The sequence below is a fragment of the Cervus canadensis genome, chromosome 3 (genome assembly GCF_019320065.1).
Source record: "Cervus canadensis isolate Bull #8, Minnesota chromosome 3, ASM1932006v1, whole genome shotgun sequence".
Classification (NCBI taxonomy): domain Eukaryota; kingdom Metazoa; phylum Chordata; class Mammalia; order Artiodactyla; family Cervidae; genus Cervus; species Cervus canadensis.
The window spans coordinates 5,082,488-5,106,929 of NC_057388.1; the positions used below are offsets into that span (position 1 = coordinate 5,082,488).

Below are 24,442 nucleotides of genomic sequence, written 5' to 3' on the forward strand. Positions count from 1 at the left end.
ATTTTCCAGTTCTGAAACTACATTTTCCTCAATTTTTGAATTTTGCATTTTACAATTTCCAACTTATTTGCAAAAGTGTTAGCTCATTGGGGGTTTTTTTTGACCATTTTGTGCCTACTTCCAATGTCCAGAATCAATTTGTGAGTCTTTTTGTTTTTTTCTCATTTATGGTGTCCATTCGCTTTTTGTTTGGTTACTGTTGACTGTGTATTAAGCACTGTATTTTAAAAGTTATTGACAGAAATAATTTTAGGCTTATTAATTAATATATTAGTTTCCTCCAGAGAGGTTTTCTTTGTATCTGCCTGGTGTCCTGGAAATGATAGCAATCTTGGGTCACTTTAACACTGGTTAAAGACTTTTAAGTTTTCTCATTTATTCTGAAGCCAGTTGTAGTTTTTTTTTTTTTTTTAAATTATTATTGATCTATGCTTACCTTTAAGATGCCAGCCTTCAGGTATTTAGCCCAAAATAGTGGGTGGTTTTCAAAGATCAATCCTAATTTTTGATGACTTATACCTATGAGACTAGCAAATGTTCAGTTAGAGTAGTTTCCCTTTTTAGAGCAGCAAATTCCTATCAGGCCAAAGTGACCCTAAGTACTGGCTTACACTTTAAAGTTTCTAACCTTTCATTGGTTCAGTAATTTCTCCCCACTTTATTAGCTTTTTGATATTAAAAAGTAAATATTAATCTAGTTATTTCCATTGGAAATATTGTCCCATGTTACTTAGTTAGCTTCCATTACTGGTAGGAAAATATCAAGGTTTATCTTGACATAAAACTCTATGCTTCAGTTTAAATAAGTATGCTTTATGAGTTTTTGCATGACAAGAACTTCAGAATTCTAATATAGATAGCTAGGCAAAGCATATAGCCTTGCCATAAATTTATAGCCTTAGATGGAAAAAAAAAAGCATCAGTGCCTTCAATAATAATGTCCCCTTTCCAAGCTCTCACAGGACTTATCAGAAGGAGAAATGGATTCTTTGAAGAGTCTGGAGATGGAATAAGCAAAATTAACAAATACAAATTTTCCTTACTATTGAAATCAAATTCTCTATTTCATCTGAATTTAGAATAGTTCAAAACAGGGAAAATCTCCCCCATTTTAACGCCATGATTTTCTTATAGAAAAAAATGCAGACAAGAATAGACATGAAGTCCTGGCATGGGTGGACGGTATCTTGAGTAAAGGAGACCCAGGTGACATATATTGTGAGTAACCTTTTTATTCCACGGCTACACACCCTAGTATACCTGACGACTTGTGGGAGGTATGCTCCTTTCTCTCTGTCCAAGAATCAGAAAAGGGAAAGGGAGAGATGGGAAAAGGAGAAATCACCTTGAGAAACTACAGATAAATTTAGGGAGATCAGCTTTAGGAAGGAATAAATACAAGAGTTACAAAAATGCACATAGATTCCTTGAAGGTATCCATAACTGTACTGCTAATAGACATTTTTTTGGGGGGGAGTGACGAAAATGTTCAAAAATTAGACTGTGGTAATGTTTGTAAAATTCAGTGAATAGCCAAAGAAAAACCCCATTGAATTGAATACTTCAAATGGGCAAGTTTTATGTTTTGTAAAATAAACCTCAGTAAAGCTGCTTAAAAAAAGGAACATGTCATACTTATGTATCTCTGGAGGAGTCTCCAAGTAATTTAAACGTTAAGAGTTTAGAGTCTATTAAATCCACATAGGAAGATTCAGAAATATATCCAGCTTTAAAGTTTGACTTTATCTTTATGGTCAAGTCAGTTGCTTTACATCACTGGGTTTCAGCTTTCTCAAATAATACAAGATAAACACATTGTCTTGTCGAGACACAGGAACCGAAACATTTTTTTTTTTCAATTAATACATGGTAGGAGTGTTCCAGGTGAATTGTAGGATACAACAAGGAAAAGACACTAATGGGAATATGGTTTCAGCTGAAGACTAGCGTCACTCTCTTTCTTCAAGGACGTCAGTCACCGGCAAGTCTGAGTGGTCATGAGGCAGGATGTACTGTCCAGCTGGTGGCTGTCAGACACTTAGTGGCCACTGCTCGCTGCTACTGGGGAGGGTTTGCTTGCCAGTAGCGGGGGCCTGGGTTGAATATACCATCATACCATCATCCACTACTCACTCCTGTCCCACAGTGCTGTTGTAGGGATGCACAGACAATGAGACTACGCAATGACTGAACTCCTGCACAGGGCCTGACATGTAAGGAAGGGTACTTTATAAATGGTAGCTATTAAAAAAGACTTACATGCTAGTTGACTAACAATGCTGTGATAGTTTCAGGTAAATAGCAACGTGATTCCATTATACATATACCATTCTTCTTCAAATTCTCTTCCCATTTAGGTTATCACAAAATACTGAGCAGAGTTCCCTGTGTTATACAATAGGTCCTTGTTGGTTATCCATTTTAAATGTAACAGCGTGCACATGTCAATCCCAAACTAACTATCCCTCTCCCCACCCTTACCCTAGTTCTTTAAGTCTGTGAGTTTGTTTCTGCTTTGTAAATAAGTTCATTTATATCATTTTAAGTGCTATCAACAATATTTTTCTTTCTCTTACTTGACTCAGTATGACAGCTCTTTGTTTACAGGACATAAAATATCAAATACAAAATAAAATAAATTGATTACAAATATTGCATAACCCATCTAGTAAGAAAGTCTTACTGTAGATGTTGCTTCCTCATCAAATGTATATGGGTAATTTATTGAGTGTTCTCCATGATGTGGTTGGGAAGGAGTAACTTTCAGTGGGCTCGTCCAACCTGAAAACAAAAATGTATGTGGTCTGGGTACATACATATGAAATACATACATACAAAATGCAATAGAAATTTATTTTTCCACCAGAACTGTTTTCTACTAGAAAGCTGACCTTAGTGGTGTTTATTTTTCAATGGGTTATCTAAAAACTTTTCTCATTGAGAACAGAACAGCTCTGAAATTTATATATTAGAATAATTATAATAGTGTACAATTATCTGATACTTATTACTTATTATTGTTAGAGGTCTCTTGGGTACTATTAATCTGTATATGTGGATGTAGACATGTTGGAGATGGTGGTGACACAAAGGAGTTTACTATGTAGATAATTAAACCTAATTATAAGAGACTAGCAAATATAAAAGCTGCCTTCAACAAATATTTACTGCCCCACGAATGAAACAGGATGAATATTTAAAGATGGAAAACAGGTTTCCTGGTTTTTAGGTGCTCATGAACGAATGGAAAAACAGACATTAAGTAGGTAATGCAGTATAATGTGTTAACTCTAGTAACAGTTGAGCTCTGAGTGCTGAGGGAGTGCAGAGGACAGACATCTAATCCAGCCAGATTGTAGGAAGTTAGGAACATCTTTTCGACAAAACGATCTGACTTCATCTGACAACTGATTACAACTCGGATACCAAGTGGCGGAAGTAGAGTCATTCCAGACAGAGGAACAGTATGTGTGATGGCAGGCAAGACCTGCTGAGCAATATCAAAACTCATGATAAATTACTGAAGGTTGGGTATAGCTAACATCTTGAAATGGCAGCCAGCGAATGGTAGAAGATAAACAAAAGAGGTCAGCCAAAGTCAGGACATGAAAGTCTTGGACTTCAGAGAGATGGACATTACAAAGTCCTTAATCAGAAAGACTGATAACTTTGCAAATTACTCTGGTTTGGACAAGAGACTACTGTAGGTGTAGATAATGGTTGTACCACGGAGATCCTTTTCCTACTGCACAGGGGCTTCTAATTTGGTCCTCTACTTTTTAGCTTGGGGCTTTCCTGGGAGTTCAGCTGGTAAACAATCTGCCTGCAATGCAGGAGACCCTGGTTCAATTCCTGGGTCAGGGAGATCCACTGGAGAAGGGATAGGCTACCCATTCCAGTATTCTTGGGCTTCCCTGGTGGTTCAGCCGGTAAAGAATCCACCTGCAATGCAGGAGACCTGGGTTCAATCCCTGGTTTGGGAAGATCCCCTGGAGAAGAGGATTACCCACTTTAGTATTCTGACCTGGAGAATTCCAAGGACTGTAGAGTCCATGGGTCGCAGAGAGTCAGAAACGACTGAGAAGCTTTCACTTTCAACTTTTCAACTGTTTACCTTTGCCCCATAAATTAATCTAACTTAGCAGATGATGCACTAAAATGTTAAAATTTGGGGCTAGGTGGACAGTACATAGATGTTTAAACATAGATGAGAAGAGTCAGACGGGTTTGGGATAACACAGGAGTACCATGGTTACCATGGATACCAATCTGGTGGAGCTCTATAAGAGAGGGCTGCAATTCTTAGGGCTTAATAACTTATATGCTTCCTGGCTAAGATGCCAGTGTGATCTCATGAATTATCTGACCCCCTCTGAGTCTTATTTTCCTCACCTTTAATGACTGCTGTCACAGTTGTAGAAACTGTCAGTTGTAAAAACCACAACTATATTTAAAGGAACTGGCAAATTAGCATGGAATCCACCACTTTATTAATTATCAATTAGGAGCTGTAACATTATTAGTACTGATAGAAGTAACATCATTTTCATAATGATGATGATGATTCAGTCAGTATTTAACCAAGGAACTCAGGACAGAATCTGAAAAGAGAAGCGGCAAGGGAGGGCTGGAGAATGGGGACCCTCTGTGGATCCTGAAGGGAAGTCAGACAGAGTAGCATGTGAGAAGGCCTTTAACAGCACTGCTGCCTGTGAAGATGAAGCCGGCCGTGTGAGAGGGCTCCGGGAGCACAGTGTGTCCCCTGGACATCAAACAGCAAGGAAACGGGTGTCTCAGATGTCAGGGACTGAATTCTGCGCAATTGGAATAAACCCCACAGCAGATTTTCCCCCAGACTCTCAAGATATAAACAGAGCACACCTTGATTGTGGCATCGTTGGATCTCAAACAAAGAACAGAGTTAATCTTGCCTGGTGTCCGACCCACAAACTTGTGAGTAATAAATGTGTTTCATTTAAAGCTGCTAAGTCTGTGGCAGTCTGTTACAGGAGCAAGAAAAATTAATACAGAGGCAGAGGCGAGAGCCCAAGAGGCAGCGCTGATTTCCAGAGTCATCTCAGTTTTGAGAACGAGAATTCTGTGACTCAGCTGGCCAAAGAAAATCCGCCAGAAGATTCTCATGCCGACGGCAGACATGTGGCACTTTTTGGTGTCCTCTGATTTGAAGCCATTTTTACCAGACACTTAAAAGCAACAAAATAAAATAGAAAAACAAGAAAACTACAATTCTGATTTTAGGCCAGAGCAGAAGTAAACAGGGCCATGAATTACGGCTACATTATATTAGTACCTCAGGGGCATCACACTTGCATCTAAGTATGACGATACCCTTTGCTTTACTGTTTCAGGGTCTACTGCTGCACAGCCGACACCTCCAAACCTGGCCGTGTAAACCACCATTCATCATCTCCTGGGATTCTGAAGCTCTGTGTGATATGGCATAGCTCCGATAGCTGCAAAGGTCCAACACGACCTCACTCACAAGGCTGGCAGGTTGGTGTTGACTATTAGCTATGAGGTAGGCTAGGCCTGAAGACCAGGGCCTGTTATTTTTTTCCTATGGATCTAGATTGGGTCTCTCACAAAATAGTGACTGAAACTTCAGGGGACGAATCCCAAAAGGACCAATCTCAACGTGCAAGTACTTACCAAGCTTCCCCTTGCATCACACTTGCTATTATCTTATTGGTGAAAGCCATTCATGTGTCCAAGTCCAGAGTAAAGGTGAGAAGGAAAGAGACCTCATTTCATGGTAAGAGAGGTAGCAAGCACACATCAGAAGGGGGTGAACTGCCAAAAGCATTTCTGGGAATAGCTACCAGTCCATCCTAATGAGATCAGTCCTGGGTGTTCATTGGAAGGACTGATGCTGAAGCTGAAACTCCAGTACTTTGGCCACCTCATGCGAAGAGTTGACTCATTGGAAAAGACCCTGATGCTGGGAGGGACTGGGGGCAGGAGGAGAAGGGGACAACAGAGGATGAGATGGCTGGATGGCATCACCGACTCAATGGACATGTGCTTGAGTAAACTCTGGGAGTTGGTGATGGACAGGGAGGCCTGGCGTGCTGCAATTCATGGGGTCGCAAAGAGTTGGACAGGACTGAGCGACTGAACTGAACCGATTACACACCTCTCCTTCATAACCCACAGTCTCACTTCACCACTTTCATGCTATCAAATACATATCTAAGTCTTTTTCAAGGAAAGCACTACAGTATCTCCTCATTTATTAGATATCTAACATGTTCAAAATTGTGATTTTTTTTCTTACATTGAATGGGTTTTGTATGTAACCCAAAATTACATGAGTCTGGAAGAGTCTTATCATGAACACTATTCTCCTATAGGCTTTGTTATTTTTATTATAAAGTATTTCCATAATATGCTGCCTTTAAGGAAACCAAAACATTACAAGAAAGATTCGAGGGCTATTCTATGTATTTTTTTAATTCATGTGTTATCTCTCCTCTAATGGTTACACTAGGTCTCTAAAAAATATATATATACACACACACACACACAAAATATCTTTTGTAAAATTTTCCCTAAATTTTCTCTCTCAATATAGCAAAAGGTAGGTGAATTATGTTGATACTTTCAAAGAACCAAATTTAGGTTTAGTGTTTGTTGGTTTTTTTTTTTTTTTTGCTATTTTTCTATTCTCTATTTTATTTCTATAAACCGAACATTTGACCTTCAAAATATATGATGCAAATGTTGACAGACTTGAAGGGAGAAACAGCTGTACAATAATAGTTGAAGACTTTAGTACTCTACTTTCAATATGAATAGAACAGCCAAACAAAGATCAGTAAGGAAACAGAGGACTTGAACAATAATTTGATCCAACAGACATATACAGAACACTCTAAGCAACAGAACACCCAGGCAGAATACATATTTTGCTCAGGTGCATGTGGATCATTCTCTAGTCTATACTGTAGGTGACAAAGCAAGTCCTGGTAAATTTAAAAGGACTGAGAGCATGCAAACTATATTTTCTGATCACAACCAGAAAACAATAAGATGAAATAAAATCAAAAATTGATATATGAAAATTAAACACCACACCCCTAAAAAACCAATGGGTCAAAAAAGAAATAACATGGAAAATTAAAAATTATCTTGAGACATGAAAACAAGAATACAATGGAAGTTATGGGATTCAACAAAAGCAATGCTAAGAGGAAAACTTATAGATATATAAATGCTTATATTAAAAAAGAAATAGATCTCAAATCAACTACCTCAACTTACACTTTAAAAAAACTAGAAAAAGAAGAAACTAAATCCAAAGCCAGAAGAAAACAAAATGATAAAGATTAAGTCAGAGATAGAATAATAGAAAAATAATGGGGAAAATCAATGAAAGCAAGAGTTGGTTCTTGAAATAAAATCAACAAAATTGATAAACATTTAGCTGGGCTGACTCAGAGAAAAAGAAAGAAGACTTAGATAACCAAAATTACAAATGAAAGAGGGGACATGACAGCTGATGTTTGTCAGAGGAGGTCATTGAGAAGCTGTGACCACCCACTGGCCCATGAGCTGAACACAGGCAATCCAAGACTCCTCATCCCCTCCCCTGTTCATAGAATGTGTGCTCGGCCCACTGTTCCCACAGTTGGAGCTGTCTCAAGGATACAACATAGAGACTAGAGTATGGTTGTTGAGACCACAGCATACATGATTGAGCCCTGTCAAGTCTTCTACATAGGCTTTAAGAATCTGGCAGGCAGGTGTGGAGATCTACTCATCTTGAGGCAACTATGACAAGCACCGTAAACAATTTCTCTGCTCATTAAACCTACCACCCACCCATCTGGGGTATTTGCCTCTTCCTCTTTGCCCTCTGAGTACAGGGTCCAGTTCTGTATTTCACCCGAGGAACTCCTGAGATTTTGAACCAATAATTTTATAGAAATAAAAAGGATTATAAGAAAGTACTATCAACAATTGTATGCCATGTAACTTTAAAATCTGCATGAAATGGACAAATTTCCTAAAAACACATAACCTACCAAGACTGACTCATAAGGAAACAGAAAATATAAACAGATCTGTACCATATAATTTTCTCATATGAGGTACGTAAAGTAGTCAAATTCATAGAGACAGAAAGTAAACTGATTGCTAGCGGGTGAGAATGGGGACAGTAAGGGAGTTGTGTTCAACGGACATAGATTTCAGTTCTCAAGATGAAAAGTTATGAAGATCAACAGTTGTGGCCACTGTACAATTATGTGCTTAATACCGATGAACTACACACTTAAAAATGGCTAAGGTGTTTATTATTGAGGGAAGTCTTCTGTACCCCCAAATTCATGGTGCAGCTCTTACTAACAATATGATGATATTTGGAGGTGGGGCCTTTGGGAAGTAATTAGGTTTGGATAAAGCCATGAGGTTGTGGCTCCCATGAGAGGATGGAACCAGGTACAAAAAAACAACTGAACAAAGTTAAATGTCTCAGTTCAGTTCAGTGCAGGTCAGTCACTCAGTCGTGTCCGACTCTTTGTGACCCCATGGACTGAAGCACGCCAAGTTTCCCTATCCATCACCAACTCCTGGATTTACTCAAACTCATGTCCATCAAGTCAGTGATGCTATCCAGCCATCTCATCCTCTGTCGTCCCCTTCTCCTCCTGCCCTCAATCTTTCCCAGCATCAGGGTCTTTTCCAATGAGTCAGCTCTTCACATCAGGTGGCCAAACTATTGGAGTTTCAGCTTCAGCATCAGTCCTTCCAATGAATACCCAGAACTTATCTCCTTTAGGATGGACTGGTTGGATCTTCTTGCAGTCCAAGGGACTCTCAAGAGTCTTCTCCAACACCACAGTTCAAAAGCATCAATTCTTCAGCGCTCAGCTTTATTTATATTCCAACTCTCACATCCAAACATGACCACTGGAAAAACCATAGCTTGACCAGATGGACCTTTGTTGGCAAAGCAGTGTCTCTGCTTTTTAATATGCTGTCTAGGTTGGTCATAACTTTCCTTCCAAGGAGTAAGCGTCTTTTAATTTCATGGCTGCAATCACCATCTGCAGTGATTTTGGAGCCCAAAAAAATAAAGTCTGACACTGTTTCCCCTGTTTTCCCATCTATTTCCCATGAGGTGACAGGTCCAGATGCTGTGATCTTAGTTTTCTGAAGGTTAAGCTTTAAGCCAACTTTTTCACTCTACTCTTTCACTTTCATCAAGAGACTCTTTAGTTCCTCTTCACTTCTGCCATAAGGTTGGTGTCATCTGCATATCTGAGGTTATTGATATTTCTCCCAGCAATCTTGATTCTAGCACGTGCTTCTTCCAGCCCAGCGTTTCTCATGATGTACTCTGCATATAAGTTAAATAAGCAGGGTGACAATATACAGCCTTGACATACTCCTTTTCCTATTTGGAACCAGTCTGTTGTTCCATGTCCAGTTCTAACTGTTGCTTCCTGACCTGCATACAGGTTTCTCAAGAGGCAGGTCAGCTGGTCTGGTATGCCCTTCTCTTTCAGAATTTTCCACAGTTTATTGTGATCCACACAGTTGACGGCTTTGGCATAGTCAATAAAGCAGAAATAGATGTTTTTCTGGAACTCTCTTGCTTTTTCGATGATCCAGTGGATATTGGCAATTTGATCTCTGGTTCCTCTGCCTTTTCTAAAACCAGCTTGAACATCTGGAAGTTCATGGTTCACGTATTGCTGAAGCCTGGCTTGGAGAATTTTGAGCATTACTTTACTAGCGTGTGAGATGAGTGCAATTGTGTGGTAGTTTTGAGCATTCTTTGGGATTGCCTTTCTTAGGGACTGGAATGAAAACAGACCTTTTCCAGTCCTGTGGCCACTGCTGAGTTGTCCAAATTTGCTGGCATATTGAATGCAGCACTTTCACAGCATCATCTTTCAGGATGTGAAACAGCTCAACTTGAATTCCATCACATCCACTAGCTTTGTTCGTAGTGATGCTTTCTAAGGCCCACTTGATTTCACACTCCAGGATGTCTGGCCCTAGGTGAGTGATCACACCATCATGATTATCTGGGTCATGAAGATCTTTTTTGTACAGTTCTTCTGTGTATTCTTGCCACCTCTTCTTAATATCTTCTGCTTCTGTTAGGTCCATACCATTTCTGTCCTTTATTGAACTCATCTTTGCGTGAAATGTTCCCTTGGTATCTCTAATTTTCTTGAAGAGATCTCTAGTCTTTCCTATTCTGTTGTTTTCCTCTATTTCTTTGCATTGATTGCTGAGGAAGGCTTTCTTATCTCTCCTGCCTATTCTTTGGAACTCTGCATTCAAATGGGAATATCTTTCCTATTCTCCTTTGCTTTTTGCTTCTCTTCTTTTCACAGCTATTTGTAAGGCCTCCTCAGACAACCATTTTGCCTTTTTGCATTTCTTTTCCATGGGGACGGTCTTGATCCCTGTCTCCTGTACAATGTCATGAATCTCCATCCATAGTTCATCAGGCTCTCCGTCTATCAGATCTAGTCTAGATATGGCTAAAATAGGATAAAACATCAGCAATATAACCTTTCAGGATCTTGTTTTGATATCTAAGAAAGCCCACTGGAATGTAATATAATTAATTCTGATAAGATGTCCTTCTTTATCATAATGTATGAGAAATTATGCATATGAGATCTTAAAATCTGAAAGTGCTTATTATTTATGAAAGTGAAAGTGAAGTCGCTCAGTCGTGTCTGACTCTTTGTGACCCTGTGGACTGTAGCCCACCAGGCTCCTCCGTCTATGGGATTGTCCAGGCAAGAATACTGGAGTGGGTTGCCATTTTCTTCTCCAGGGGATCTTCCTGACCGAAGGATGGAACCCAGATCTCCCGCATTGTAGGCAGACGCTTTAACCTCTGAGCCACCAGGGAAGCTGGTCAATAGTCACTATAATTAATGACTATTTCCAGAATCCACAACATCACTGAAAGCACAGGACAAATTATATCAAATGCAACTCCTGAACTTTGACTGCTCTTTGAACTGTTAAAAGCTGGTAGCAGCTACTATTAATTAAATGTTTTACCAGGGTCCACAAAGTTTGCTAAGTCCTTTGCCTATCTTAGTGAATTCAATTCTTACAATTTTATAAGAAAAGTTACACACAAAGGAACTGAAAATTCTGAACTTTGCTTAACTTTCTAACATCTAACAAATGTTACTGTTTATTTCCTTTCTGTCAGATATTTTTACATGAATAACATTAAATAGCCCTTGCTACTATTTTATAAAGTATAACTAGTATATCAATTGTACAAATAAGGATACACAGGCACAGAGATGAGCAATGGCTCCTGGGTCATAGTGCAAGTAAGCTTTCTGCCAGGATTTGAGTGCAGAGAGTCTGACTCTAGAGCCTATCTTCTGAATTCTGTTGTACTGATCTAAGCAGTGACATACAGAGGCTAGATGAACTCTACACTTGGTTCTCAGTGTACATCTGTTAACCCTACTTTAGTCATATGTTAGCCTTAACAAAGTATTTCTTCAACCTCTAATGTGCTGGAATGTTCTGACAGGTCACTCTTAGAAAAATTCACTTCCCCCAAAATCAACAATGCTCTTAAAAATTACACTAGGCTGCAATTTTCTGCTTACAAGCAAAGTGACATACTTGTCTAAAATAGGACAATGAAAAATAATTTTGATTCCTTTAAAGAAGTGTCCTTGACAATGACTATTTTTATTATACACTGAAACATTAGCAACAGACTGAACTCAAGCTCCTTTCTTGACAGAGAATTGAGTCACTAGTGCAGAATCAGTGAATATGTACTATGACTGTGAGATTGACATGAACTCATCAGTGGTTCCTTCAATGTGAAGTTCATTTGCTTCTTGTAATATCTTATTACCCTAGATGGTATTTCCAATGAATTATAAAAAAATAATTGACCTCCTTGGTGGTTCAGTGGTAAAGAACTGTGGGTTTGATCTCTGGGTCGGGAATATCTGCTGGAGAAGGAAATGGCAACTCATGCTAGTATTCTTGCCTGGGAAATCCTATGGACAGAGGGACCTGGTGGGCTTCAGTCCATGGGGCTGTAGAGTCAAACATGACCAAGTGACTGAACAACAACAAAAATAATTCTTTCTTTAAAAAGACACTAAACCTCATATGCATTGTTTCCATGAAAATTCCTAACTAAGGAATTTCCCTAAGCCCACCTGCTGAGGCCACACCTGTAGTGCACATTAAAAGCCTAACTATTACCCCATACTTCTCTCTCACTAAATTGCTCTTATCTCATTCAAAAGTTGGCATCCAGAGGGGGTAGCTTGGGACCACTTCCTTGTGGGGCTTTGCACTGCTACTACCTTTTGCCTTTACCCTTATTCCCTTCCCAGTCCCAAGTGCTTATGGCTTCTCTTCATGAAGGAATGGCAGGAATTGTTGAGTTCCCACTGCTCCGAAAAATGGTGATGTCACAGTTTCTCCACACAGCCTCCCTAGGCCTCTGGTCTGTGGTTGGGTGCTCCAGAGGAGCAGTGAAGTGGGCGCACCCCACTAGGGCTAGAGCAGGCTCAGCATCTCTTGCTATAGCACCTGGCCTTTTCCTTTCCCATACACTCAAACATGTTAATCTCTTTTCACTCCCTGCCTGTCAGACATATTCCATACAGAACACTGCCTATGGTTTTTCTCTGAGAGTGTTTCTCAGCACTTCTGGACCAGGCTTGTGACACTCTCTGGGCGTCTTACAGAGAATCCATAAGGTCCAGATGTCAGTAACTGGTCATCAATTCTGCCCCCAGGGCTGTGGTGGAGTAATTTATGCAGGGGTTGCCTCTCTTCAGCTCTGGTTCTTACCAGACCCTCAAGTTTACTTTCAACTACTTTCTCACTGCATTTCAGCCCGTGTAAACTTTTTGATAATCATCAACAAATTAATTTTTTTCAAGGGAGACAGATAAGGTGGCATGATATGCAATTATCAGAGTTAAATACATTCCTTTGTGGCAAAATTAGGTTATTTGTATGTTTAGAATAAGTTATCTGATATACACCAGATAATTGTCACTTACACCAACAAATGCACTTTTTGAAAACCATTTTTTTTTACAAACAGGTTTATAAAAAGCTTATCATTCTTACTACATTTTCCTTACAGTCTGTAATTTAAAAATAAGAGTTCCCTATTTGGTTCTTTACAGTTTTATGTCAAATGAACTATTAAGTACTGAATCAATCTTAGATACATGCTTTTCTGTCATCTGAAAGTTTTAAACATTACAAAGCCCATATCACTTCATTTACCTCCAAGTCTTGCTCTGATGGCAATGTCTGGTACTGCCCTCGAATTCCATTTTCTGTCCTGTTTCAGTTCTTCTAATAAAATGGTTTTCCTTTTTAATGTCGTCTGAAATCCTGTGTCTGGCCTGGGAACTCGATGTTGAGGTTTCACATCACTGAAATCTACTAGGCTCGGTATGGTCCTGCCAACACCAGGCTTTAGCTCAGCATCGCCACCAGGACTCAAAAACCCTGAACAGGCGTCATGTAAGGGTACATCATCCCGAAGTGGAAATAATGGATAATCCGGCCCATACGGCGGTGGATATGGATAATGTAAATGATAGTCCGGCAGGACTGAAGGGGGATAAGGGTGAAATTTAAGAAAAGTAGGGTTGCATTTCTTCTCCATTCTGCCATAGTCATGTCTGTCCTCAACTCCTTTCACAAAAGGCATGTTCAGCTTTCTTAAGAGAGCACAGTAGTGGGGGTAATCTATGTTCTCAACAGCCTTTGTTCTTGAAAGGAAGGATCCTTCAGAGATACTTATCTTTCCAGGTATGAGCTGTGAATATGTATCCATGGCCTCTCACTTTAAAATTGTGGATGACAGTATATTAATTGTTTCTGATGGCTCCTTTCTCTTTAACTAAAAAACTGTTATATTTCTAATCACTGAGGACTGGTTAAACTAACAAGAGTTATTGATTTTGCTTTCTCAATGCCAAAAGAGTATAATTTTTTTTTAAAGGCAAATATTTTTTCTCCACGAAAGGAAGTGAGGAACCAGCACAGAAAAAACAAAAAGCAGAGTCCAGGTTGCCTGGCAACAGTTAGAACTCTAACACTCTATCACTACATACAGCATAATTTAATTCCTAGGTAACACACTGTATCACTATATACATTATAATGTAATTCTTAGGAAAAACAATTAAAATAGACTTATTAGTAAAACCTCCATGATAGTTTCTTCAGCACTGCTTAGGAAAACTGTGCTCATTTATTTTTCAATTTCTTCATAAGTTGATACTTTATGGGTAAATGATATTCAGTAAAGGGTATAAATAAAGCAGTTAATGAATAGGCAACATATTTTTAAAAGTATTCTCTCGTATATTTTAAGTATTTTACCTCATAGATATAATAAACTACAAAACATGCTACCTATAGAAATGTAAATTAAAATGAAGTGCAAAAAATGAACATATATTACACTACAGTTAAATCAATATATCTAATTTTAAAAGAAACTTTAAATTTATAATCAAAGCATGGGTTTATCTTTTACATGTACTACGTTAGCCTTACTTACCTTTTTTCTACCGTGATGGACAGAGTAAGAGCAATGAGGTTCTTAAATTCATTTCAAGAAAACTACAGTAAGCACCAGCTATTAGCTCAGTGCGAAAAAAAAAAAAAAAAAAGACATCATCAATACACTGTTCATTTAATAGCTCATTTCAACTAGATAACTCGGTCTTGCATGAAAACAGCTATCAAAGGAATTCCACAAAGTAGAAGGTGGGCATGAAACTCACACTATCCTTATTGGAATAAAAAATGCAAATACAAAGGACAGACCTACCTTCTGATTTTCAGCAATCAGCTTTCATCTTTAGAATCACACCACGTATTAACTAAGATTTCCAATATTACTTCATATTCTCAGGTTGAATATTAGGAATTTACATAGCAGACTAAGGCAGGAGGGACCGGTGAATTGAAGCAAATTCTTGATGACAGAAAACAGAGATTTCAGGATTTTGCATGGTATGACAGTCTTCTCTACCCTTTATTTACTAGAAGTCCACAGTCCAAGGTCATTTGCTAAAAATTATGTTGTGCAGGTTGACTTGTTTATAAAAATTAAAGAAGTTTTAGCAGAATACATACCAAACACAGTGATTTATTGAGTACTAGTCACTAAAATTTGCCTTCTAGGTGTGCTCAAACAAGTGCAAGACCTTGACCAAAATGCTGGTTGGATCTAAATCATCCAGGTCTCTGTTTACTAAGACAAGCCTAGACAGGTAAAATTCAATTTAGGAGTTCATACAGATTAGCAAGCAATTCTAAAGAAATGAATCTACTCAGTGGAATAAAAACTGTACTGCACATATTTTACCTATTAACACCTGCATAAATATGGCCAGAAAATCCAGGGAATATGCAGAAATTTCAATTCCCTTTGCTAATAAGAACCAAGGACTTCTTAAGAAGTAGTCCTTAAGAAATGTCTCCATCGTGGTCCTGGTCCTGGTCTCAAAAGAACTCTGCACTCCTTTCTACTAGATGTTTCCTTTTCAAAAAAATTTATGACTACTGGAATGCTTACATTATACTAGGATCTAGCCCAGCAGTTGAAGTTAAAATATTTGCAAAACAGACACAATCCTCCCTCTGAAGATACAGTATGTACAGCAGTCCAGCTGAAAGACAGCAAGGAGTCTACCTGTGGTGCAACCAAGATACATCCGAAGGAATCACTAGTGGAGTCACTCTACCAAAGAAGTGCGGAGGTTAGGCTGTCAGTTTGAAATTCCTCTTGCGCAATGGACACCCAGGGATTGCTTTCAGTCCATTCTAGTTCACTCATACCTTCCTTTTATACATGGTTATTAGGCATTATGTCTTCAGTTGCTTAAATTCCAGTCATCCAAGTATTTGAATTAATTGCATATTTGCTTCTATTGTAGCTCTGCTCGTTAAGTAAATCCTTTCTGCTGCAGAAATGCAGAACACTCTAACTTGCTCTGGCTATAAACCAACGCCCACTTAGGGGGGACAGGTGGTTTTATGCATCTTTCTAAACTCAGGTGATAACGTTGCATGTAGTCAATTCCATACAAGGTTGTTTCCCCGTTCTTCCCGCCCAGGTTCTTCCAGGGGCCCAGGGTCCACTGCCACTCTCGCCTGCTGTGTGGGGCACCCATCTCTCAGTTCAGTACGTCTCAGGGTACCGGCAGCCAAAGTCAGGAGAAGCAGGCAGCCCTCCGGGGCTGCACCAGCTCTCACTTCCCTGACTCTCACCCCGCAGTCCGGGTTTGGCCTCGACACTCAGATTCGGCCAGGCAGTCCCTCGGCCCACGGACTCCCGCGAACTGCGGGGCCGGGGCTCTTCTCTGGCTCCAGAACCTTCCATAGGTCGTCTATGCAATCCGGGTTCCCTGAGCTGCTGCGACGTCCCGAACAGGAACAACATCTAGATGCTCCATGGGCGTCGGGCCGACGAGGCCCACTGGCTGAACCTACCTGTCAGCCCCGCCCCCGCCCTGCCGGAAACGACCGTCCTCTTTCCGGCCACCCTTCCGCCCGCATCCCTCCAGCTTCCGGCGGGCGGGTGTGCGCGCGCCGCCTAACGACCTTCTGGGCCGACGGTCGGCAGGCGGCGGCGGCGTGTGAATGGAGGCCTCGGCCCCGGGCCGGGCGCGGCGGGGCTGGCGGCGGGCCAGGGCCGCGGGGTCCCCGCTCTCCCGGGCCGCGGTGGTCCTGGTGGTCTCCGCGCTGGTGCTCTGGGCGCCCCCGTCAGGTGAGGCGGCGGCGGGCGGCGCAGGGCCGCAGCTCCCGGAGATTTGTGTGTGTCACACGTGCGCCCTCTGATGGGAAAGCCTGTCTCACGGGTCCCGTCCATATATTTAATAAGATGTAAGTGCTCAGGAACCAAGGACTTGTCACATTTATGTTTAGATGGGCGAGGTTATTGAAACACCCACCGCTCAAGGCTTGAGGTCAGACCGGCTGTTAATAACCCCTAATCAGCCCACGGGTCCTTTGCCAGCTTTCCACGATATTCTGGCCTCTGCATTTAAGTATATTTCAAAACCAGGAGACATCCTGCGGCTTTGTCACTTTCCGTGGACCTGGAGCTCCATCTGTTGGTTTTAGCTATAAAGTACAAAGACTGGGATTTTAAAGTTTTGATATTTTGCTGTCGCCATGTTTCCTGCTTTGTATCCAGAAATCCGAGATACTTCTTCACTTTTTCAAAGTACAGTTAAGATATTGAAGGGAGAGCTTAATTAAACGGTCGTCATTTAACCAGAAAGGTTTTGGCTGCGTTATTTTGCGTTCAAGTTTTAACCTTTTTAGAAATATTTAATTAAGTGTCTACCAGAATTGAATCACAGAAAGGATAAAAAAGGTGTGTTTAGATAAAAGCTGTGGAGATAAGGGGCGATGAGAAAAGAATCCCACCAAGGATTTGAGTGAGGAAGGGCTGCATACGTAGGCAGGGATAGGAGAACGGAAAGAAATGGGAGTGAGTAGATGTTACAAAATATGCCAAAGTCTTGGCATTAGGTGTCCAAAGGTCATTGCAGTATAAGTAGACAATAGCCAATACCCTTTAGTTACTTCTGTAGGAGAAGGATGCTTCTTGACCTTGGCCCATGATCTTATATTAATACTAGATATAACTGTGTATGGTGTGTCTTTTGATCCAAGAACAAGGTCAGGCTTGAGGGTGTAAGACATAGAATAAGAAGGCTGTATCTTAATATGTAAGGTATGAATAGTGAAGGCAACATTTATGTAGCATTTTATAGTTTGTACAATAGTCCATTTAGTTCCTACAATAAATCTAGAATTTAATCTCATTTTACAGATGAGAAAACTGAAGCTCCTGGAGTTTTAAGTGACTTTCCAAACACTCATTAGTGGAAATTGGGATTTAAATACAGGTCATCTGACTTTGAATACCATACTCTTCTTTGTGCTATACCCAGTCTCTGTTAACAACAAAGAGGACTTAAGTCCAAGTTATGTTGCATTTTTTTATTGTTGTTGTTCTTGTTCTGTGCACACACCTGTGTCCATCACATTAGCTTGTTCAAGCATAACTGAACAATATCATAATATATTTAACGGCTATTTAATATTTTCCGTGTGCGAGGTACAGTGCCTGGTACAGGTTTTTTTTTTTCTTAAGTTTTTTATTTACTTGCTGGTTTTTGCAGAGTCAAAGCATGACTTACAAAGACCTTCCTAGTATCACCCAGCTTCCTCTTTTGCTTCCCATTCCTGTCTTCTCCAGGTTTAACAAACTCACTTTTTATTCTGGTTTCATTGAAATATAATCGATATACAGCGTTGCATATTTTTAAGGTATACAACATGATGAGAAAAAATTGTTTTCTTGTGTTGGAAACTTCGGATTTATTCTCTCAATGGTTCATGTATAACTCAGCAGTGTTAATTACATTAATCATATATTTATCATAATTTATATTATTGTATGGCATATTACATCCCAAGCACTTAGTTATAACTGGAAATGTGCACCTTTTGACTGCCACCTACTGAATGGGAGAAGATACTTGTAAAGAATATATACGATAAAGGATTAATATCCAGAATATACAAGCAACTTGTACAATGCAACATCAAGAAATGAACAGCCTGATTAGAAAAGGGCAGAGGGTCTAATAGACATTTTCCAAGGAAGACACACAGATGGCCAGTACGCGTGTGAAAAGATGCTCAGAATCACTAATCGTCAGGGAATGCAAGTCAGAGACAGAGTGAGATATCACCTCACACCTGTCAGAGTGGCTGCGATCAGAAAGGCAACAAATAAGCATTTGAGAGGGTGTGGAGAGGGGAGTCCTGTGCATTCTTGGTAGGAGTGTAAATTTGTTGTAGCCACCATGGAAAACTGTGGAGGGTCCTCAGAAAATTAAAAAATGGAACTACCATATGACCCAGCAGTACCCCTCCTGGGTGTTTATCTGAAGAAAACAAAAAACACTAATTAGAAAAGGTATATGAACCCCTGTGTTCATTGCAGCACTACTTAATAGCCAAGATATGGGAACAACGTTAAGTGGCCATCAGCAGATGAAGGGATAATGAAGATATATGTACACACAGTAAACTGTTAGTCATAAAGAAAATAATGAAATCTTGCCATTTGTGAGCAACATGGATTTTGACCTAGACAGTATTATGCTAAGTGAAATAAGTCTGACAGAGAAAGACTAACACTGAATGATTTCACTTCTATGTGGAATCTAAAAAAAAAACAAATGAGCAGACATCAAAACATAAACAGTTGCAGACTGAGAACAAACAGGTGTTTGCCAGATGGGAGGAAAGAAATAGGTGAGGGAGATTAAGTGGTATGAAATTCTAGTTGCAAAATAAATGAGTCACAGGTTTGAAATATACAGCGCGAGTATAGGCAATAGTATGTAATGTCTTTGTATAGTGATTTATCATAACTAGGCTTACCATGGTGATCATTTTTAAATCTATACAAACATCAAATCACTGTGTGTATAACAGGAACTAGCATAGCATTGTGGATTAATTATATTTCAAAAACAAACTCATGGAAAAAGAGATCAGATTTGTGGTTACCAAAGGAAACGGAGTGGCAGAATTGGATGAAGGTGGCCAAAAGATACCAATTCTTGATAAGTTGACACAAACATTGATCCTACTCTTGATCTTATAATGAAATAAGGAAAATTATATCTATGCATGAAGAACTGTGATACAGTGTAGAGTGAGTGTTGCAGATGATGTACTAAAGAGATAAGAATGAGGAAGGCAAACAGAAGGTTTGAGGGAGGAAGGACTTATGTGTGTCCTGAAGGGTGGGGATTTGGATCTTTAAAAATGGATTAAAGATCTAAATGTAAGACCAGAAACTATAAAACTCCTAGAGGAGAACATAGGCAAAACACTCTCCGACATAAATCACAGCAAGATCCTCTATGACCCACCTCCCAGAATATTGGAAATAAAAGCAAAACTAAACAAATGGGAACTAATGAAACTTAAAAGCTTTTGCACTACAAAGGAAACTATAAGTAAGGTGAAAAGACAGCCCTCAGATTGGGAGAAAATAATAGCAAATGAAGAAACAGACAAAGGATTAATCTCAAAAATATACAAGCAACTCCTGCAGCTCAATTCCAGAAAAATAAATGACCCAATCAAAAAAATGGGCCAAAGAACTAAACAGACATTTCTCCAAAGAAGACATACAGATGGCTAACAAACACATGAAAAGATGCTCAACATCACTCATTATCAGAGAAATGCAAATCAAAACCACGATGAAGTACCATTACATGCCAGTCAGGATGGCTGCTATCCAAAAGTCTACAAGCAATAAATGCTGGAGAGGCTGTGGAGAAAAGGGAACCCTCTTACACTGTTGGTGGGAATGCAAACTAGTACAGCCACTATGGAAAACAGTGTGGAGATTCCTTAAAAAACTGGAAATAGAACTGCCATATGACCCAGCAATACCACTTCTTGGCATACACACTGAGGAAACCAGATCTGAAAGAGACACATGCACCCCAATGTTCATCGCAGCACTGTTTATAATAGCCAGGACATGGAAGCAACCTAGATGCCCATCAGCAGATGAATGGATAAGGAAGCTGTGGTACATATACACCATGGAATTTTACTCAGCCGTTAAAAAGAATTCATTTGAACCAGTCCTAATGAGATGGATGAAACTGGAGCCCCTTATACAGAGTGAAGTAAGCCAGAAAGATAAAGAACATTACAGCATACTAACACATATATATGGAATTTAGAAAGATGGTAACGATAACCCTATATGCAAAACAGAAAAAGAGACACAGAAATACAGAACAGACTTTTGAACTCTGTGGGAGAATGTGAGGGTGGGATATTTCAAAAGAACAGCATGTATACTATCTATGGTGAAACAGATCACCAGCCCAGGTGGGATGCATGAGACAAGTGCTCGGGCCTGGTGCACTGGGAAGACCCAGAGGAATCGGGTGGAGAGGGAGATGGGAGGGGGGATCGGGATGGGGAATAAGTGTAAATCTATGGCTGATTCATATCAATGTATGACAAAACCCACTGAAATGTTGTGAAGTAATTAGCCTCCAACTAATAAAAAAATTAAAAAAAAAAAAAAAGTGAGAGTATTCTAAGTGGATGTAGAAAAAGTTGGAGCTGAGATAAACAGGGGAAGCAGTGGGTATATTAATTTCATTGAAGCTGGAACAGGTACCAGATGTCAGATGTTGATTCATGGCTTCCCTTAAACAAACATCAAATATTGTAAGACAGTGTACTATTTGAATGTTTTGAAATTTCTGGTGAACCAGACTGTTGATTATTTCTGTCTTTTTTTTTTTTTTTGATAGTTGGATATTTGGATCGATTACCAAGAAATGCTAACTTGCCCCAAGATTCAGTGAAAATAGTGGGATCACCAAATATTCCAGGTATTAATAGATTATCAGTTAATTGTAAGAAAGTTTTAAATTTTAAATTTTGTTTTAAATTTTGTCAATCTTTTGCCAAAAACTAATGTTCCCTATATTGTTGTCTCCTATGGCCCTTTTCCTTCTGTGGAAATGGATTATAAGTTGTTTCCACAGATTTGGATTCATATAGTCCAATTCTGTTTGCTGTAACTGCTTCAAAGTACAAAAATAATTATTTCTAAAAGTTATCTAATTAAAGTTGCCTACAGTGTTTTTGCTTGTATAATAAACATAATATTAGGTGTATGAAGTTCTTATGCTAAAATTTTTTAAAAATGAGATCTATATATCATGAAGATTTTGGATTAATAAGATTTTGCAGTAGTAACATGAGGTAAATCATCTGTAACTTTTTGGTATTTTTGTAAGTGAGGCAAATCCACTTATTTAAAGTATCCAATCGAGTAGTTTTTAGTATATTGACCAGATTGTGAAATCATCAGCACTATGTCATTTCACAACATTTTCATCACTGTAGAAATAAAACCACCATACCCATTAAATAGTCACACTCCAGCCCCTGGAAACCACTAATCTACTGTCTGTCTCCATGAATTTGCCCATTCTGGACATTCCATTTAAGTGAAATCACTCTGTGTGATGTTTTGTGTCTGGCTTCTTTCACTTAGAATGGTGTTTTCAAGGTTCATTTATATTATATAATGTGTTAGTATTTCACTTATGGCTGAATAATATCCCATTGAATGGATATACTGCAATTGTGTATCCATCAACTGATGGATATTTAGGAAGTTTCCACTTTTTGACTAATGCTGTTATGAACATTTCTGGACAAGTTTCTATGTGAACATATGTTTTCAATTCTCTTGGGTATGTACCTTGGAGTAAAATTGCTGGGACATATGGTAACTCTGTGTTTAACATTTTGAGGAACTTCCAAACTATTTTTCAAGGAGTCTGAACTGTTGTACTTTGACACCAGAAATTTGTGAGGATTCAAATTTCCCAGCATCCACATTAACATTGATTATTGTCCAAATTTTAAGAGTGTAGCTATCCTAGTGTGTATGAAGTGGATTCTCATTGTGGTTTTTATTTGCATTTCCATATTTGACTAATAATGTGGAACCTCTCTTCATGTGATTATTGACCACTTGGATAGCTTCTTTACGGAAATGCCTTTTCAAGTCCTTTGCCCATTTTTAATTTGGTTGTTAATTTGTTATTGAGATGGAAGAGTTTTTTTTTTTTTATTTAAATATGTTCTGGATACTAGAGCATTATCAAATATTTTCTTCTGTGGATTTTTGTTTTCACTTTTTAATAGTGCTTTTTAAAGTACACATTTTAAACTTTGATAAAATCTGATCCCTACTTTTTCTTTGGTACTAGTGCTTCTGGAGTCATGTATCAGAAATAATTGCTTAATCAACAGCCATAAAGTGTTATTCCTCCATTTCCTTAAAAGCATTTTACAGTTTTAGTGCTTATATTTGGGTCTTTGATCCATTTTGAATTGATTTTTGCATATGGTATGCAGCAGAAGTCAAATTTCATTCTTTTGCATGTGGATATTCATTTGTTCCAGCACCATTTGTTTAAGAAACTTTTCCTTCTCTATTGAATGTCTTGGTGCCCTTGTTGAAGAACAGTTTGCCATAGATGTATGTTTTTTATGGACTTTAAATTTTTTTCCTTTGATTTTACATCTATCTTTATGCCAGTACCACACATACTGTATTGATTTCTGTTGCTTTATAGTAAGTTTTGAAATTATCAGGTGTGAGTACTGCAGGTTTTCTCTTTATCAAGATTGATTTGGTTACTTCAGGTCCCTTGAAATTCCATGTTATTCTAGAATCAGCTTTATCAAGTTTTGGGGAAAAAACCCATTGGGATTTTAATAGGGATTTCATTGAAACTGTAGATCAAATTTGGGAGTATTATCACCTTAACACTATGGTTTTCCAATTCATGAACATGGAATGTCTTTATTCATGGAATTCTCCAGGCCAGAATACTGGAGTGGGTAGTCTTTCCCTTCTCCAGGGGTCTCCCCTACCCAGGGATTGAACCCACGTCTCCCACATTGCAGGCGAATTCTTTACCAGCTGAGCCACAAGGGAAGCCTTAGTTATTCTTTACTTTCCCTCAATGATGTTTTACAGTTTTCAGTGTATGTCTTGTACTATTTTTGTTAAATTTATCCCTGAATATTTTATTCTTTTTTTGATGCTGCTGTAAATAGAATGTTTTTCTCAATTTAGTGTTTTGATTGCTCAATGCTGTTGTATACAATTGTATATAATTGAGATTTGCAAACTGATATGGTATCCTTCATCTTGCTGAATCATTTATTAGCTCTATTTTTAACAGGAGGCAGGGGGAGTTTTTTTTAATTTTATGCATATCATATCATGTGATCTGCAAATCATGGTAGTTTTATTTCTTCCTTTACAATATGAATGCCTTTTTTTCCCTTGCTAGTTGTTTTAGGTAGAACCTCCAGTTTAGTATTGCTGTTAACAGATAACCTTTTGTTCCTGAACTTGGAGGGCTGGGAAATGTTTTAGTTTTAACTATTGAGTACTATGTTAGCAGTAAATTTTGTAGATGTCCTTGATCAGATTAAGAAAGTTCCCTTCTGTTCCAAGAGAACTGTCCCTAATGGCTCAGCTGGTAAAGAACCCACCACTGGTTCAGTCCCTGTGTTGTGAAGATCCCCAGGAGAAAGAAATGGCAACCTGCTCCAGTATTCTTGCCTGGAAAGTTCCATAGACAGAGGAGCCTGCCGGGCTACAGTCCATGGGGCCGCGAAGAGTCAGACATTACTGAGTGCCCATAAATATACTCAGTTTGTTGAGTGCATTTATTGTGAAGGGGTGTTGGATTCAGTCAGATGCTTTTATCCATATACTATGATAATCGTGTGGTTTTTGTCCATTCCAGTG

The 24,442-nt window shown here is 39.0% G+C and overlaps 2 protein-coding genes across 6 annotated transcripts in view; one reads left to right on the forward strand and one right to left on the reverse strand.

Moving 5' to 3' along the window:
• SPATA48 (spermatogenesis associated 48) overlaps positions 1 to 13,846 on the reverse strand; it is a 66,186-nt gene extending 52,340 nt beyond the window's left edge. Inside the window, exons 1-2 of the mRNA XM_043464237.1 lie at positions 13,288 to 13,846; positions 2,684 to 2,781 (exon numbers count right to left, since the gene is read on the reverse strand). Coding sequence (XP_043320172.1) covers positions 2,684 to 2,781; positions 13,288 to 13,846 — 657 coding nt within the window. The remainder of the gene's footprint in view (positions 1 to 2,683; positions 2,782 to 13,287) is intronic.
• A 2,489-nt stretch (positions 13,847 to 16,335) lies between these two features.
• Positions 16,336 to 24,442, forward strand: part of LOC122438056 (zona pellucida binding protein) — a 120,336-nt gene continuing 112,229 nt past the window's right edge. For 3 of the 5 annotated variants that reach the window (XR_006268435.1, XM_043462535.1, XM_043462539.1), the window contains exons 1-2: positions 16,336 to 16,795; positions 21,408 to 21,488. Coding sequence is in view for 4 of the 5 variants with exons in the window: in XM_043462535.1 (XP_043318470.1) it covers positions 16,669 to 16,795; positions 21,408 to 21,488 (208 nt within the window). In the remaining variant the exon portion in view is untranslated. Of the gene's footprint in view, positions 16,912 to 21,407; positions 21,489 to 24,442 lie in introns of all 5 variants that reach the window. The other 2 variants (XM_043462537.1, XM_043462538.1) reach the window with 2 other exon arrangements.